Source organism: Protopterus annectens, chromosome 12.part0 (genome assembly GCF_019279795.1).
Source record: "Protopterus annectens isolate FY-2018-M chromosome 12.part0, PAN1.0, whole genome shotgun sequence".
In the NCBI taxonomy this organism is placed as follows: domain Eukaryota; kingdom Metazoa; phylum Chordata; order Ceratodontiformes; family Protopteridae; genus Protopterus; species Protopterus annectens.
In genome coordinates this window covers 1,254,258,616-1,254,277,618 of record NC_056746.1, presented here as the reverse complement: position 1 = coordinate 1,254,277,618, position 19,003 = coordinate 1,254,258,616, and the positions used below count along the sequence as shown (strand labels likewise).

At 39.5% G+C, this 19,003-nt stretch overlaps 1 protein-coding gene across 1 annotated transcript in view; it reads left to right on the top strand.

Annotated features, from left to right (window-relative positions):
- Positions 1-19,003, top strand: part of NECAB3 (N-terminal EF-hand calcium binding protein 3) — a 1,629,394-nt gene that overhangs the window by 587,740 nt on the left and 1,022,651 nt on the right. Inside the window, exon 2 of the mRNA XM_044090271.1 lies at positions 158-182. Within this exon, the coding sequence (XP_043946206.1) occupies positions 158-182 (25 nt within the window). The remainder of the gene's footprint in view (positions 1-157; positions 183-19,003) is intronic.

Sequence of the window (19,003 nt, the reverse complement as noted above, 5' to 3'; positions counted from 1 at the left end):
AGTCAGGAGACAATTACCTAGATGGTTTACAGTTACAAAATTTTATTTAGAAAGATTTCATATTTTGATTATTTTTATAGTAATGAGACTCAAATTTTATTGTTTCAGAAAATGACTTAAACATTGAAATAAGGTCATGTCCTTTGTTCTTTTTTAGATTTTTCGGAGAGCTGACAAAAATGGTGAGTAGCATACTTTATCTAGCTACAATGTGTCTCTCTTTTTACTTAGCTGAAGTTTTTACAGCTGTTTTGAAATTGTTTACAACCAGCAGTACTGTGCTTTGGAGTTATACTGCATTATACAAATGGAAGATAATTATATATTGTATGTGAACCAAACAAAGGCAATAACCAGTTACGAAAATAAATTAATAGAAATACATTACTTGCTTTAAAAAGCATGCATGATTATTTAAGCTGCTTTGCTGATGAATACTAATTTATGTGACACAAAAACATATTTTGTGTTCCATATTATTCAAGGCCTTACCTCTGGTCTAGGTAATTGTAGTAATGGTAACAGGATTTGCTAGAGATCAGCAGGGGTGGAATGTTATGTCATCTTCTAGAAAAGAAGGATGGTCTGTTTGTCATTGAAGACCATCTACAGGGTACCCTCACAATTCAGACGTCAGTGGCAGTATAGAGAGTGTACAGACAGCAGTGTGGCTTTGTGTCTCTTGGATTAGGTTCTTAGGGAAGGGGCGATGTGGTGAACACAGTGTGAGCATTTCTTTAAAGAATGATCAAACAGCACTGCTAGCATATTTGAAGCCATCAATAATCTTTCCCATACCTGATGCTCTTCTGACATTTAGTAAATATGCGATCTGAGTTTTAACAGCTTCAAAGTGATTCGAATGATGGATGTAAGTACAGTGTACTGAGTAAAACAGTTAACCATTCAAGACCTTTAAGTTTAACTTCTGTTCCAAGTTGTATTTTAAACATGGACAACCAAACAACCACAATAAAATATCAACATTTATTAATTGCAACAACTGATACACTGATGACAATTATTATTTTTTTTTTTTGAAAAAACATTTATTTGAGTTTTTTCCATGCATAAAATGTAAGAACAGTAAGTACATAAACGGTATAGTTAACATCACCAGTAACAGCCCAGTAATGTAATGACAGTGATGTTTAATTTGCATGCTGCATCTGTCTGAAAGGGATAAAATTCCTATGCACCATTATCCATTTCAGGGCATGCAGTGTGATTTCTTTCCATCAGAAAGTTCAACAGCATTTTATGTTTGCTTTTCTTGACAGTTTAAATGTTACTATTTTTCACAGAGGATAATGAATTCTAAGGTCTCTGACATGGTAGTGCACTGTAATATAGCTATAGGTAGTGAAGACTTGCATTATTTTAAATATTGCTAGATTGAGTTTTGTCTTTCTCTGCCTTGAAAATAATGAGTTGTGACAATGGATGTCCTAATTTATTTTGGGTCTGTATTATGTGATTAGATACAACTAGGCTTACTTCCAATATGTCTGATGCTCTGCGTCTCCACTTTGTCATTACGAAACCTTAAATTAGAAATTGTGCTCTCAACTTTCATTTTCCTTACCTTTTACTTATGAGCAGAGAACAATGATGCACAAGTCCGCAGTTCAAACATTCAGCCTTTAGGATCTTCATATGTTTGCATAACAAGCAGTGCTGAAGAGGTTAGCATTGCTGACTCATAAGCACTTTGTTCTCCGCTTCAGTAACCTGATGTGGTTTCTTGTATACATTCTATTCATATGTCTGTGCGTGTGCGCGTGTGTGCGCGTGTGTGTGTGTGTGTGCGTGTGTGCGTGTGTGTGTGTGTGTGTGTGTGTGTGTGTGTGTGTGTGTGTGTGTGTCTGTGTCTGTGTGTGTGTTGTGTGTGTCTGTGTCTCTGTGCGTGTGTGTGCGTGTGTGTGTGTGTGTGTGTGTGTGTGTGTGTGTGTGTGTGTGTGTCTGTGTGTGTCTGTGTGTGTGTGTGTGTGTGTGTGTGTGTGTGCGCGCGCGCATGTATGTGTGTGTGTGCGTGTGTGCGTGTGTGCGTGTGTGTGTGTGTGTGTGTGTGTGTGTGTGTGTGTGTGTGTGCGTGTGTGTGTCTGTGTGTGTGTGTGTGTGTGTGTGTGTCTCTGTGTGTGTGTGTGTGTGTGTGTATGTCTGTGTGTGTATATGTGTGTGTGTGTGTGTGTGTGTGTGTGTGTGTGTGTGTGTGTGTGTGTCTGTGTGTGTGAAGGCTTAGTGTCCTGTCCAGAATTTGCTGTTCTCCTTATGCTTGTTGCTTTCCAGGCTAAAACTCCAATAAGGTAAAAAGTGTATTAGAAAATTAATGATTGAATGAAATTAATAGGACAACAATGATATGCACTGAAATGACTGGAATAAGTGTGAAAACTAAGTGGAGACTTAAAACAAGGAAAACAGGTAGAGTCTTACAAACAATGAAAAATAAAAGGCAGCTGTTGCAAGACAAAAGCGACGCTTGGTAGGTGGTAAATCCTTTATAAGCAGAAAACTCCAAATCTAGAAAAATACAGAAAATATTCATCCAAGATAAAACAGTGCAAGCAAACACAGCAGTATTAAGCGCTTTCGTCTTTTAGATGACTTCCTCAGAATACAAAATACTGAAATTAGCACCTGTTTAAATACATTGCTTACCCAATCACAAATAACTGACATCATTTCCCCCATTAACAAGGCTGCATATACTTAATACAAGCCAAATATAAAACAATAATACATATAAAAAGTTTAAAACATCCCTAAACAATATATATATAACTAAATAAAAAACATAGATTTTAATTTCAACAGAGAAGATAAAGAAATTCTATCATTTAACCCAGGAGCATGATAAGCATCAAGCCTAATTTGCCATTTGAGTTCTACAAACTCCAAATACTCATTCAAGGGTCCCCCACGAGGTCCCAGATCTACCTGTTCCAATATAAAGAACAGGAAGGAATGGGTAGGTTCACTAACCAAATGTTTATATAATGCATTATTTTCATTTTTATTTCTGATATCATATAAATGTTGATAAATCCTTAACCTTAGGGCATTCTTAGTTTTATCTACATAGAAACTTGCACAGAATCTACACAAGGCCAAATACACAACCCCTTTAGTGTAACAGCACATCCTTTTTAAACTGGAAATATATCCAAAGTTTTTGAGCTTGATTTTTTTCTCTGTCCATAACATAAGGGCATTGGGCACACCTCCCACACTTAAAGGTACCACCATTGTGGATGTCAAATTTTTGCCTTTCAAGCAGTCCTTTAAGGGAAGTGTCTCTTTTGTAAACCACTTGCGGTTCAATACCAAATTTCCCTGATAATTCAGGGTCAGCATCAAATATTTTCCAATATTTGGAAATAATGTTTTTAATGTCATAAAAATTGGATGTGTAAGTAAGAGTAAGCACCTGTCCAAAATTTAAAAGGTTTACAGACATTATGACTTTTGGTGGACACCTGCCCTAGTAGTGCAAGAAAATGACCATTCATTCTTTTAGTCTTAACTTCATTAAAAATATCTATGACAAAGGTTTCAGGGTACCCCCTCTTACAAACCATGTTTTTTAATGTTTCACATTCACTAAGAAAATCCGCAAAGTCAGACACCATTCTGGCCAGTCTTACATATTGGCCCTTAACTAGGGCTTTTTTCTGGTGCAATGGGTGTGCGCTTGTATAATGCAATAGTGAATTTGAATAGGTAGGTTTCCTATATAGTTGTGAAACAAAACAATTGTGTTCAAAGTCTTTTTTGATGGTAACATCTAAGTAATTAATCAGTTCTACATTGCTATTCATAGTAAACTTAAGAAAACTTGTAGTTCCATTAATATAGGTGAAGAACCTCTTCAAGTCATCCTCACTATCTTTCCAGAACAGGACTATATCATCTAGGTATCGCCCATACAATACCCATGAAGTCCTAAATTCCGAGTTGGTAACAAACAGGTCCTCCCATTGTGCCAAGACAATATTGGCAAACACTGGAGCACAGCATGCACCCATTGCAACACCCTGTTTTTGCTTAAAAAGATGCCCTTCAAAGGTCACAAAATTATTCTCTAATATTATTTCCATACATGTTCGTAAAGTCAGAATGGTGTTATGATTAAGTGTTGAATTGGCACATAAATAGTCATAAAACCATTCAAGGCCAATTTGATGTGGAATAATTGAAAAGAGATCACAAACATCAATAGTGACTAATATGTTACTATCAAAAAACATGTCCTGTTTAACTTTAGCACAAAAGTCCCATGAGTCCCTAATCACAAGACTACGTGAATCTAGAATGTTTTTGGTCATATTGTCAATGAACTTAGCAATACTATAAGTTTTTGAGGCTTTTGCATCCACAATTGGTCTTAATGGTGGGTTTTCTAAGGATTTATGAATTTTTGGTATGCCAGAAATTGTGGGTATTTTAAGATGGCTTATAAGCATATAATTATGGGTTTCTAAGGTAATTTGCCCATTTAATAACAGCTGTTCCAATTCCAGGTCAATATTACGATATGCTATATTAATCTCATTTCGTGAGACCTCAAGATAGACATCACTATACAGAAGTTCCATCATCCTGCTGTTATAATCAACCACATTCATAATTACCGTGCCCCCACCTTTATCAGGTTCCATTATACATACAACCACATTCATAATTACCGTGCCCCCACCTTTATCAGGTTTCATTATTCTTATGTCACGATGCTCTCAAATTTCACTTAATAGTTTTTTTTCTCATCACAGTCCAAGTTAGCTTGACCAGGTTTTTTATACTTAAATTAGCACCTGTTTAAATACATTGCTTACCCAATCACAAATAAGCTGACATCATTTCCCTCATTAACAAGGCTGCAAATACTTAATGCAAGCCAAATATAAAACAATAATGCATATAAAACAGGTGCTAATTTCAGTATTTTGTATTCTGAGGAAGTCATCTACCAGACGAAAGCGCTTAATACTGCTGTGTTTGCTTGCACTGCTTTATCTTGGATGAATATTGTCTGTATTTTTCTGGATTTGGAGTTTTCTGCTTATAAAGGATTTACTACCTACCAAGCATCACTTTTGTCTTGCAACAGCTACCTTTTATTTTAAGTGGAGACTTAACATAGACCCAAGCAAGTAGTCTAATTCAGGTACACATATTTGCATCATGTATGCAGATCCAGGTACACATATCTGCATCATGTATGCAGATCCAGGTACACATATCTGCATCATGTATGCAGATCCAGGTACACATATCTGCATCATAAATGCAGATCCAGGTACACATATCTGCATCATGTATGCAGATCCAGGTACACATATCTGCATCATGTATGCAGATCCAGGTACACATATCTGCATCATGTATGCAGATCCAGGTACACATATCTGCATCATGTATGCAGATACAGGTACACATATCTGCATCATGTATGCAGATCCAGGTACACATATCTGCATCATGTATGCAGATCCAGGTACACATATCTGGATCATGTATGCAGATCCAGGTACACATATCTGCATCATGTATGCAGATCCAGGTACACATATCTGCATCATGTATGCAGATCCAGATACACATATCTGCATCATGTATGCAGATCCAGGTACACATATCTGGATCATGTATGCAGATCCAGGTACACATATCTGCATCATGTATGCAGATACAGGTACACATATCTGTATCATGTATGCAGATCCAGGTACACATATTTGCATCATGTATGCAGATATGCGCCATACTCACTGCTCATTATTGCATTCTGTTGTTTAGAATGTACCAGTCTCAAAGTGCAGAGACAACACAGCTGTTGTCTGTATCTAATGCATGTTATAGGTGTCAGTGATCACCATTTTTAACAGAAAAAAAGCCTTGTTGTCAAAAAACCTTAAGTGCAGTGATGAACCTGATATACAGCCTGATGACACTGCCCTGTCAATTTGCTATAGGCAAAAAGGACAGTTGAACTTATCCACTTTGTGGTTTAGCATACCTGACATAACTGCATACCCAGTTATATAGCAAGGTTCTACCTAGAGCCCTTTTATTGGACTATTATTTGTTGATTAAGCATTGGCAGGTATTTAGACAGATGCTAATCATGACCATGACAGTTGGTTGAGATGATTAAGGCTAAGAGGTATTAATGAGCAATTTCCTGGTGTACACATTTTCATGATTCAGTCTTCATTTCACTGATTTGAGTAGTAAGGGAAAAGAAATTTTAGGATGATGGAGATAAATAGTGTTGCTAGAATATTTCTGTAGTTATAGAACCTATATTGAAATGGGGGAAAATCAACATCAGTAATTGCTCTTTAGAGCAGTGACAGTCCTAGCTAGAAGTTAAGTAGTCTCTTACCTGCTATTGGGATATTTTAGGGTTTGACTGCATTCTTAGCTCAAGAGGAATAAAATGACTTAGAATATGTGGGAATTGGACCTGATGTGGTGATTTGACATAGGTTGCATGAGCTGAGTTGTTTGTGAGGGGTATATTTGGAAATAAGATTGCTTAGAGCAGAGAACATTATGAACTATTTTTAGCTGGTTAACTTTCAGAAAGTTATGGAGTTCCATCCAATGTAGCTGTTGAAGCCAATGAACAATGTGCTTTGTTTGGTAAACTGGGGCAGATCTAACTATCTTATTGTAGCAGAGTTCTAGTTGCTTTAGAAATTTTGTTTTGTAAGTTCGCTAGGATGGAGGAGGCATGCAACAGATTTTGTAGTAGGAGGGATTGTGCTAGTTGTTTTTGTGCATGGATGGTTAGTGTTTGTATAGCATGCCAAGTTGTTTCTTAGTTTGCATAGGAATTTACATTAAGAAAGCAATAAAACAATTAAATAAAAACAGTTATAGAGTTAACAAATGCAAGGTTGGCAATAGGTTGCTATATGTCTTAGAATAGGAAAGCATGGATTAGTAAAGTCATATATACTGCATGATGAATAGTGTACTACACTATGTATGCTAGTAAGGGAATAATATTTGTACTATATAATGAATCTTCTACAAAACTTGTTGCTACACTATTTTATATTTGAATATCTAATACTAGAAGAGAACTATAGTAGGGGTGTTTTTTTTTGGATGTAATACACAAGAAGAGAAAGTGCAGATGTGGTGAAGGGATAGTGGAAGAGGAAGTTGAATTGTGTGAGGAAAGTTTTAGGGGAGTGAATTGTTGGGTCAAAGAAGTGGATGAGTAAGGAAGCAGAAGGAGGAGAGTATGAAGAGGAGGTTCATGGGGGGGGGGGTGACAGAAATTTGTTAGCGCTGTACTTGTCATTTGGAGTATCAAAGGCATGATAGAAGGAAGGCTAAGCTTGGGTGGAACTGGGAGAGAAGAGAGAGTGTGTGTGTGTGTGTGTGTGTGTGTGTGTGTGTGTGTGTGTGTGTGTGTGTGTGTGTGTGGGCACGTGTATGTGTGTGTGTGTGTGTGTGTGTGTGTGTGTGTGTGTGTGTGTGTGTGTGTGTGTGCGTGTGTGTATGTGTGTGTGTGTGTGTGCGTGTGTGTGTGTGTGTGTATGTGTGTGTGTGTGTGTGTGTGTGTGTGTGTGTGTGTGTGTGTGTGTGTGTGTGTGTGTGTGTGTGTGTAGTTTATTAAAAGCTGTTTGGGTTGGTAATTGTAGCTGGTCAAGAGAATTGACAGAGCACATAAAGTTAGAGTTTTCAGTGTATTGAACAATACTTCCTGGATTCATGACTTTGTGTGTATCATTAATGAGGATGCTAAATAACAGGTGAGCAAAGATGAACCCCCAAGGGACACCAGTAGAGATGGAGATAACGGGACAATATGTATCCTTCCTTTTGTGTGATTTTGATCAATCAATGAGAAATCTTTTAAACCATTTATGCTAGTCTGTTCAGAAGTATTGGAAGGGAGATTGTACTGAATGTTTTAGAGAGCTGCAGTAATATTGTTTTAGTCTTTGTTTTGTGTTTAAGATGGGAAGTGACCACATTTACAAAGGACAACAGAGCACTATCAGGGCTTGTGGACTGGACTAAAGCCATAATCTGTTGGAAGGTAATAGATTGTTGCTTAGGTGGGACAGGAATTGTTTATTGATACATTTGTGAAATGAGAGATAGAATCGCTTATAAGTTTGAAATTGGAGATACTAAAGCTTTTTCCACCTTTGTGGATTGTAATGATGTAAGATTGTTTTCAGATGTAAGGAACATATTTTTCTCTTATGAATTAGTTTACTAGTATTGACATGAAGTATACTGGCTGTAGAGTATGCAGAAACTTTGAAGTACCCAGGGGAAGTAAATCTGATGCTTTGGGGGTAGTTTTAGTTTTAGGAGTGTTTTTTTTTTATTACAGCTGTGAGGACTGGTTTGTAGATTAATGTACCTTGAGTGATTCCTTCTGGGTCATTAGAAGTGACTAAAATTTTTGCTGTGGAGGGGATGAAGCAGCTTCAATAAAGTAAGAATTTATTTTGCAAGCAGTGTTATAGTTTGTTTTATTAGGTGTAGAGAAAGAATGGACCATCCATGGTGTGAGACCTGGAGGCCAATGAGAAAACACAAGAAAGCAGCACTATTTGGCAAACAAAGGTATAAATAAAACAAGACATGAGTCAATAGAATACAGTACCATAACAAATCATGTGCCTGGCATCCATCTGGCACAATATGTGTCTGACAGCCTTGAGATCCTTTGGACTTTATTATGTGGGTACACAGTGCAGCAATGTCAGGCCAGCTGGTATATGGTGTGTTGCAATGTGTTTCAAGAGCAAACAACATGGTTGCTTTGGTGTCCTACATGTATCCAGCACAGTTAGTGCTCATCTGACACTACAGGGGTTGTGTAGAAGTTAAAAACACAGCAACAACAATGCATACCATGATTTACAATGGTGCAGAAAATGCTAGAGACATTGTACAACATGCCTAGGAAATGCAGTCTTGTAGCACCATGTATCCTACATTAGAGGTGTTGTACTAAATGCCTCTGGTACGCATAAATGTAGTATCATGTCTCTTACATTAGAATACCACAAAAATTGTCTGGCAGTGGGTATTGCAGCTTGCACTCTGCAATGAGCATTTGAATATATTTTTGCCACATTATCGCCATAGAAACAGAGACATGGATATATAATATATGCATCAAATTAGATTTGTTTAAAGGCATAAAGAGACAGTTAGCCTCTCTAAACTGAGTATTGAGAATTTTTAATATTCTGTTTCCCCTCATTGCTTCACTTCCCCTCTGCATTTCTCTACGTGTCCCATGCAACCCTGAAAGCCTCTGTGAAATACCGTTTGTGTGAATAGAGCCTATTTTTGCATGCCTATACATTCAACAATAACAGCATAAAACAAAAAGTGATTTTTATCTTTATGTGCTGTATGTAAATAAGTGTGCGTGCACGCACATGTCTGTGTGTGTGTGTGTGTGTGTGTGTGTGTGTGTGTGTGCGTGTGTGTAGGTTCATAGGTTCATAGGTTGGTACTAGGCTATCGGCCCTAGGGCCTATACAAGCCTAGCCATAACAATTCCCTGGATATTTCTTCCCACAATATTTACTTCCCTGGACCCCTGTCTAGCAGGGTGACTGACGTAATCCCCATGATAAATTTCCTATCTCCCATCCAGTCGTCAAGGTTCCTTTTGAAGAGGGCCAAGGAGGCACTCTGCTTGATATGTATGGGCAGTCTATTCCAGAGTATGGGGAGTCTCTGGGTCAGGAACCTATCCCTCCAGCATGTTTTGTTCATTGTGATGACAAGGTTTAGGGCCCTGGACTGTGTGGCTCTGATGGATTGGGACTTCTTTAAGTGTAGCATGTCCAACAGCTCTGGGTTTGACATGGCCTTGTATGTTAAGCAGAGATCGCCTCTGCTATATGCAACAGAATATAGCTGGAGTTTTTTTACTCAGCCAGCATAGGGCATCTGCTTTAGGCCTGTGATTCTTTTAGTGAGGTGTTTCTGCGGCCTTTCCAATTGTTGCAGATGTTTTGTGAGGTACATACCAAATGGGGCATTGTACTCTATGATGGGTCTTATGGGGGATGAGTACAGTGCGACAATGACCTCCTTTTTTCTGGATGAAAAGCCCATAGTGATGAGGTGTGCCATATAGAAGGATTTCCTGACTGTTGAGGTGATATGGTTATTGAAGGTGAGACGACTGTCCACCTGTGTTCCTAAGTCTCTTATCACACTTTCAGTGTTTAGTGTACTGCCACCTATGTGGTAATTCATGGGTATATGTTTTTTCCCAAAGGGGATAACTATACACTTCATGGCACTGAACATGCGCCCATAGCTTTGGCACCAAGCATCTGTTTCTGTAAGGCCCTTTTGTAGAATGTCCACATCATTTGGGGATTCAATAATGGCTCCCAGTTTGCAGCCATCTACGAACTTTGTTAGCCAGAGTCCCTCAGTGTACTTCAGAGAAGTAGATGCTATATATAGATATATATATAAATATATATATATATATATATATATATATATATATATATATACATGTGTATGTATAGATAGATAAATATATGGTTCCATGTCATTTGATAGAATGTACATATGACTGAACCACAAATGGCTAAATAAAGTTTATTGAAAACACATGGAATGAATGTTATGAAAGATTGACAGAGAAGTATAGCAGTCTATAGGCAGTATGTGATGATGTCATTTTTGATTGAGTTGATAGGGAAATGGCTCCAGTACAGTATGTGAAGGCTGGCAATGGCCACTGTCTTGGTGTACCCCTGGATCTACATGTTTATGTTTATGCACCATCACTGATTCACTGTGTGGTGTGTGTGTGTGTGTGTGTGTGTGTGTGTGTGTGTGTGTGTGTGTGTGTGTGTGTTTTTTCCTATGGTTGTGTGATTATGGAGTTTGTATATAAAAGTAAGGGTGTGTGTATGGAGGGTCCCTCCTTAAGAAAGTTTTTTTTTATGGTATATTTGTTACATATTCAGTCAATTGTCATTCACTCAAATGAGTTTGAGACAAATGCAATGTACTTCATATTATTTATTTATTTAAATTTGTTGACCTGGAGTGTCCGACTGGACGTAGGTCCATTTTCAGCAGAGGCCCGGGGAGAAAAGCTCCACAGTAAAATAAACAGACAGTAGTTACATTGGATTACATAGCGATTAACAATTTAACATAGCAATTACGTACAACATATTTACAGATGAAGAACATAGTACATCAGTAGACAACTAGATTTAACATTTAACCCAGGCAACATTATCCACTGCTGCAGTAGCCTAAGCTGTATGGGTTATACCCTGCATAGGATATATCAGCTAGCCAGATTCCTGATATTCTGAGTACCTTCCATGTGGCCAAACCTTTATTCAGGTTGAGCTGAGCTGACTTAAAGCAGGTTTGGGTGCCAAACCCAACAGAGCTTTCTTGCTGCAGAAGAGAGCACTCCTCTCCAGACATTAGATGATCGAAGGTCAGCTTGTGCTGTTCCATTGCTGAGCAGTTCCCTTTGGGGAAAACCCTTCCACATTAAATTTACTTTTTTGTGTGGGAAAGCTAGGAATATATATATATATATATATATATATATATATATATATATATATATATATATATATATATATATATATATATATTTTTTTTTTATTGACCATCACATGGTTTTGCTGTACTTTTAAACAGGAACACACTTTTGTGTTTGGTAGTTTAAAAGGGAAGTAAATAGGTTCATAGGTTCATAGGTTCATACTAGGCTATCTGCCCGAGGGCATTTATAAGCCTAGCCATAGTTTTGTGGCTTACGCCACCCCTTAGTTTGGAGAAACTATGCCCATTATTTAGCTGTGCCTCTGTCGAGCAGTGACACTGAGGTAACCCCTGGGGTGTATCTGCGATCTCCCATCCATTGGTCAAGATTCCTCTTGAACAAGGCCAGCGAGGTGCTCTGCCTCACATAAACCGGGATTTTGTTCCACAGCATAGGGAGTCTTTGGGTGATGAATCTATCCCTCCAGCACGTCCTATTAATAACCGTGTCGAGGTTTAAGTCACCCGCCCTTGTGGCTCTGAGGGATCTAGATTTTTGAGATGAAGCATATTCATCAAATCTGGGTTTGACATGGCCTTGTATGTCAGGCATAGGTCACCTCTGAGTAAGCGATGCGCAACTGAATATAACTGGAGTTCTTTCAGTCATACAGCATAAGACAGATTTTTTATCCTTTTGGTGAGGAACTTTTGTGGCCTCTCCAGCTGCTGCAAGTGTCGGGTCAGATACATTCCGAATGGGGCATTGTACTCGATCATTGGTCTGATGAGTGATGAGTATAGGGAGACTATGACTTCCCTTGATCTAGATGTGAATCCCTTCATGATAAGGTGGGCAATGTAGAAGGTCTTCCTAACTACTTTAGCAATATGAGTGTTGAATGAAAGGCTACTGTCAACCTGGGTTCCCAGGTCCCTAATAACTTCTTCTGTGTTCAGGGGATTGCCACCTATATGGTAGCTAGGGGTAACCTTATTTTTCCCGAAGGGTATGACTATGCATTTCTTGGCATTTAACTTATGGCTCTGGCACCAGTTATCCGTTTCTGTGAGATCCTTCTGAAGGATATCTGTGTCGGATGTGTTCTCAACTACGGCGCCCAATTTGCAGTCGTCTGCGAACTTTGTCAGCCATAACCCTCCTGTGTTTGCTTGTACTTCAGAAAAGTAGATGCCAAACAAGAGTGGGCCCAGGACTGAGCCCTGTGGGACACCACTTGTGACAGGCTTAGAGTCTGACATGGCACCAGCAACTCTGACCCTGTGGGTTCTGTCACTCAGCCAGTTTGCAACCCATCTTGTAATGTATGGGTTTACATTTAAGTTGATGAGTTTTTCAATGATACCCGAGTGGGGTATTGTATCGAAAGCTTTCGCCGGGTCTAGGTAGGCTGTATGGACTGCCTTTCCCTCGTCAATGGCCTTGGTGACTGTTTCAAAAAAGTCAACCAAGTTTAAAAGGCATGATCTGCCTTTGACAAAGCCAAACTGGGTTGGATCCAAAGTTTGCAAATTCTCTATGTCTTTATTTATGAGATCCATTATGATCCTTTCCATGGCTTTGCAGATCAGGCTTGTCAAGCTAATGGGACGGTAATTTCCAGGGTCGGTGGAGGCACCGCCTTTGTGGAGTGGGACCACAGTCGCTGTGTGCCACTCCTGGAGTGCGTATCCGGAGGTGAGACTAAGATTAAACAGCTGTCCTAACTGTGGGTTTAATTCCTCATTGAGTTCATGGAGCACACAGCCGGGGACACCATCAGGTCCCATGGATGCTGTGTTCTTTGCCTTGGAGAGAGCAGTTCTCACCTGAGTGTTGGAGATGTTTGGGGGGCTACAATCATTTGGTATAGATATCTCTTCTTTAGGGGGAGGGGGGGAGAAGTTTGCACTGAACCTGTCAGCCAGTATGTTGGCAATGTCTGTAGGATCAGCAATCTTCACATCATTTTGAACTAATTCTGAGCATATCTGGGAGTTTCCTCCTAGGTTTCTGACATAGCTAAAGAATGCTTTATGGTTGTCTTTAGAGTCCTTAGCTATTTTTTTCTCAAAATTAGCTTTGGATGATTTTATGAGAGCTCTTAGCTTTTTACTTATAGTGATCAGCGGTGTCTTACCTTTTAAGGATTTTGCTCTATCTTGTAGTAGCTTTCTCCTTTTATTGTAGAGTTTGTTTATGGCTGGGGTCCACCAGACTGGACGCTTGCCTTTGGTACAAAGAGTCTTTGTTTTGCTTGGGATTGCCTGATCCATGCAGCCCTGCAGGTGCTGGTAGAAGGCATTTGTAAATGATTCAGTGGTTTGAGTAATGTTAACCGCCGGCTCAGGGGCCTTAAAGGAGACCACACTAGTCTTTAGAAGTGTGAAGTCGGCTTTCGAGAAGTTCTTTACTGTGGTCTTTTTCATTTCGGGTGGGGGTGGGATGAGGACCTCCAGCGAGATTAGTTTGTGATCAGATCTCACCAGTGAGGGGTATACTTCTGGCATTGAACATTGTGCTCCCATGTTTGTGATGATGAGATCAAGTATGTTCTCTCCTCTTGTGGGGATGGTGACTAGTTGTTCCATGGCATTTGAGTTTATGAATTCCAGGAACTTTTGGGCTAGAGTGTTTGGGCTTGAGTAGTGTTCCCAGTCTATATTAGGGTAGTTGAAGTCACCTAGTATGATGGTGTTCGAGATACATTTATCCCCTCCAGTGTTTTCAAGAAGGCCATGTGAGGTTCCTGAGTTTGGCAGGGTGGCCTGTAACATGCTACAATTTGCATAGCAGTCTTGCCTATGGTTAATTGCACCTGGATGGTTTCCGATGCATTGTGCGATGCCACCAATCTTGAGGTGTGGGTGTCCTTGATGAATATGGATACCCTCCTCCTTTCTTGGTATTGTCCGGGTTTTGTGGCGGAACGCATGATATGAGGTAAAACCTGATAGTGCTGGGGTGCTCTCAGGAGCCTTGAACCAGGTTTCTGTCACAGCACAGACATCGATGTTCTCCATACTGAGAAGGGCCTCGAGTGCGTGCATCTTGAGGTTGAGACTTCTGGCATTGAGCAGCATTACCCTTAGTTTTTTCTTTGTTTTGTTCTAGGGTGGTAGGTTTAGAATTTGAGCCTTGCCTAAAAAGGCACTATGGGGTGGCAAGAGCCTTTGCCAAAATCCGAATCCCAGGGTGACAAGTGCAAGCCGTCCCTTGCAAAGCAGCGTGGCTTGTCCAGCATGTCATCCCAGGCAGACAGACATTGGATCCCCTTTGAATGACACCAGAGTTTAAGCCAATTGTTAAAACTGATCATCTTATCTCTGTATTGTGGCATCATTCTTGGTGAAGGTAGGATACTGCTCAAGGTCAGGGTCATACCTGCCTGGGCTACATAATCAGAGAGCTCCTCTATGTCTCTTTTCATGTAGTCCAGGAGGTGCGTCTCAGGTCGTTTACACCAGCGTGGACAATGATTGAGTCGTACTTGTACCTGCTGTTGAGAGACCTGAGTGCATGCGTTATGTGGCGGATTCTGGCACCCGACAGGCAGCTTACTGTGACCTTCTCCTTACTCAGTCTGGTGAGCGGGACGTCAGTGTGTCTGACTATGGAGTCACCAATGACTAGTGTGTCTGGCATAGTGTTTGGCCTTAAGGGCTGTGACTGCTTGACACTCTGACTGTGTGGTCTATGTGATGCAGGTGTTGTGTTCTGAGGTGGTAGTTGTTTGGGTGTCTGCTTTGGTGGCCTCTGCTGTTTTGGTAGATTTTTGATCAGAGCCTCCGAGTATGTCTTTGTGTGTTTATGTGTATGATTTGAGGTTGTGATGGTATTATGTGAGACTGGGTCTATAGTGTATGTGGTTACCTTCTCCTCCTGTCTGGTCTTGCCAGTCCTATGTTGAGAGAGCTCAGCCTCCAGTTTGGCCGTATAGTTGCATCTCTCACATGTATTTGTGTTTTGTGGTAGGAGGAGAGGGTTGTCTGTGTACATGAGGCAATTGTAACATTGCCTCAATAATCCCAGGTTCACCAGCTGAGCAGGAGAGGATATTAGCAACTGATCCCACGACATGCTAGAAGGAATAGACAGAAAAACTTAAAAAAAAGGTTTTGGGGATGTGGGTGACCGAGAAATGGGGTTTGCTTTTTTTGGGGTACTTTCTATAACAAGAGTGCTGTATCGAGGTGATAAGTACTGTAGGAGCAAGTGCTTAGCTATATGGATAGAGAATAGTCTACTTGGGAGTCAAGTAGAGATAATTTATAGTTGGAGGATACACTAAATAGAACAGTAGTACACTTTGAGGAAGGTAGTTTTAAGGGAAAATTTGAAGAGTGAACTTTAGGTAGCCCTAATAGTTTAAATCTGCTTAACCGGCTGCCCTAGTGTAACGGTAGCAGCTCAGCTAAATCGCTAATCGTGCTTTATAGCAGGGGCTGGAAAACAGGAAATGACCCAAAATGGCCAACAAATTACAAGTTGCTGCTTCTAACCACTCCTCTGAGGACAAACAAGCAGCTCAGTACTCCCCACTCCCACTGGTGAGTAAAGAAACTACCTCTGGCCACACAAGAAAATGGAGGAACACAGAAACCAAATACAAAGCCCAGGGATCAGCAAAATCTGATCACTGGAACAACTAGCAAGTAAAGTTTAAGAAAGGAGAAATATTTTTTGTTTTGTGTTTTTTTCAAACAGACAGGAAAAAATGCAGTAAATGCTTTGTTTTCGACTAAATTGCTATCAAAGGCTGGTACACTTGAGTGTATTAGCCTGTTAGTTACTTTTAAGCAATACTTTAGCCCACAAGTGCAATCAACAATATAAGCTCACAAACACAGGAAAATAAGGCAATAAAACAGTAATAAAGGCACAAACAGTAGTCGAAAAGCTTAAAAGATCGAAAAATGCAAACAAAAAGTTTTAAAAAGTACTTATGATCAAGAAAGTTGCTTTTTCTGCTCTCTGCTGGCTTAGGAACTCTGCAGGGGACCACGAGGAGCTATGCCAAGTTCTCTAATGCCAGAAAAGCCCGCCAAAGCGTGCTTTATAGCAGGGGGCTGGAAAAAACAGGAAATGACCCAAAATGGCCAACAAATTAGTGTGGGAAAAAATAACCAGGGAATTGTTATGGCTAGACTTGTATAGGCCCTAGGGCCGATAGCCTAGTACCAACCTATGAACCTATAAATACATTTTTTTCTGTGGAAAAACTGTTCAGATTACTTTTAGGGGCTGGTGAGGTGTATTACAGTGTTGTTTACTGTGTCATTATTGGAAAAAGTTACTTTATGCTACTTTTGAACATTTTCCCACCTTGTACTGTTTTGTTGCCCCAGGAAAGATGCACCATTTTTGTACTGAGCATGGAACAAACTACGAGTCCCACAGTCAGTCCTTCATCCAGCTACAGAAAGAAAAAGTTAACTCAACAGCTCTTCACACTGGTGCAGACTAGCAATTTGCCTCAGCTGCTGTGGATAACTGTGGTTTCTCAGATCACTCATCTTGTCCCCTGGAACCCTCTAGTGTTACCCATACAGTCACTATGGATCAAGGGTTAGCTACATCCTCTGCGGCTGTTGGGGTCACCTTATTGGGCAAGGGAGAACAACTTTTGTTGGTGTTGGGAGAAGAGGCAGAGAAGGTGTCTCTGCTTAATCAGAATGTTGTGTCCATCACTGGGGAAGCTGTTGTTGCTTTTAAAAATCCTGTTTGCCCTAATTTTACTGATAAAAAGAAACAGATATTTCAACATATATCTTTTCTTATGTAAAAAATATAGGAGGCACCAGACCAAGGCAGGTGAAGTTAAAGTTCAGTTTTAATCCACAGACAAAGTACAAACAATGGTGAGCGTTTTCGTAGCAAGAGCTACTTCATCAGACAGTTAAAATCATTACTCACTCATATTTAAAAGTTACAAGCAGCCAATCAGAATCAAAGTTCAATTAAGACAATACTATTAAGCTGTAAATTAACAATATACTAGACATACTTAAAGTGCCAAGTTAAGTCTGTATCCCTAGAATAAACCTATAAAATATATTTAAAATATATTTAAAATTACATTTAAAATGTGTTATCTGCGCAATGGTTTATGAGTAAGTACAGGTTTAATAGAAACTTTGTCATTTAGGCCCCTGCCTATATTAGCCTGCATCCTAATGATCCATTCAAGTTCCTTATTTTCTACCAGGTTCTTTATAGGGCCACCTCTACAACCTATTTTGACTTTCTCTACTACCATGAATTTAAATGTGCGTGTCGTATCTGATGCCATCACGTGTCTTGCTAGGAAATTAGTCTCTGCCCTCCTATAGATATCATAAACATGCTCCCTGATCCTATCACAAAACCTCCGTGTGGTCATACCTATATAAAATGAACAACATACATTATAGTGAGCTAAATAGACAATATTTGTGGTATTACAGTTAGCTGATAGTTTAAAGTAAACAGTCTTCCTCGTATCTGGGTGTTCAAAACATCCTTTCTCATCAATATATTTACAGTAATTGCAGGAATTACAGGGAAAGGTTCCATGATTGTGTGTTATGGGTTCAGTATTCAACTCATGGCCATATCTAGGTCCACATAAAAGCCTCTTAATGGATTTCTTGTTTTTATATGCATATCTGGGTTTATCTCCTACCAATGTTTTAACCTTTTCATCTGATCGGAGTATATTCCAATTTCTGGAATAAATCTCCTGTAACAGCCTAATGTTACTTGCATACATCACTGAAATCCTCAGGGGGTTCGTTTGTGCAGTTTTTTGTTCATAAACCTGATTCGGACTGGAGAAATAAGGTTTCCCTATGCTATTCCTGATGGAGTGTGTATTAGAGGTGATGGACCTAATTTCCTTTTTCTTATACCCTCTCTCATGAAATCTCCCTTCTAGATGGTGCAATTCACTTACAAATTTCTCATCTTTGGCTGTTAATCTAGATGTTCTTAGTACTTGCCCTTTTATCACATTTCTGAACACATGCTGGGGATGCATACTCTGTCTATGTACATAAGTGTTTCTATAACATTCTTTACAAAAAATCTCAGTATAGAATTCACCTGTGCTTGCCCTAGTAATACTGACATCTAGAAATTCAACACATTTATTTGAACTATGAGCTGTAAACCTAAAAAATGTGTGCTATTATTTATATCCCTCAGGAAGTGTTGTAGGGTCGATGCACCTCCTTCCCATAACAGGAAGAGGTCATCTACAAACCTTCGATAAAAGATTATTTTCTCAGACCATACTCCTGCGAGAATATTTGGTGATTTCCATTTAGCCATAACCAGGTTGGCGTAGCTATTAGCACAAGAAGTGCCCATAGCCACGCCACCTTTTTGTCTGTAAATGTTATGTTCAAACATAAACACATTACAGCTATAGCTTTAATCAATCCAGCTTCTGCCAAGCAGTAAGCGTAGCTAGGGCAGGGCAAAGGG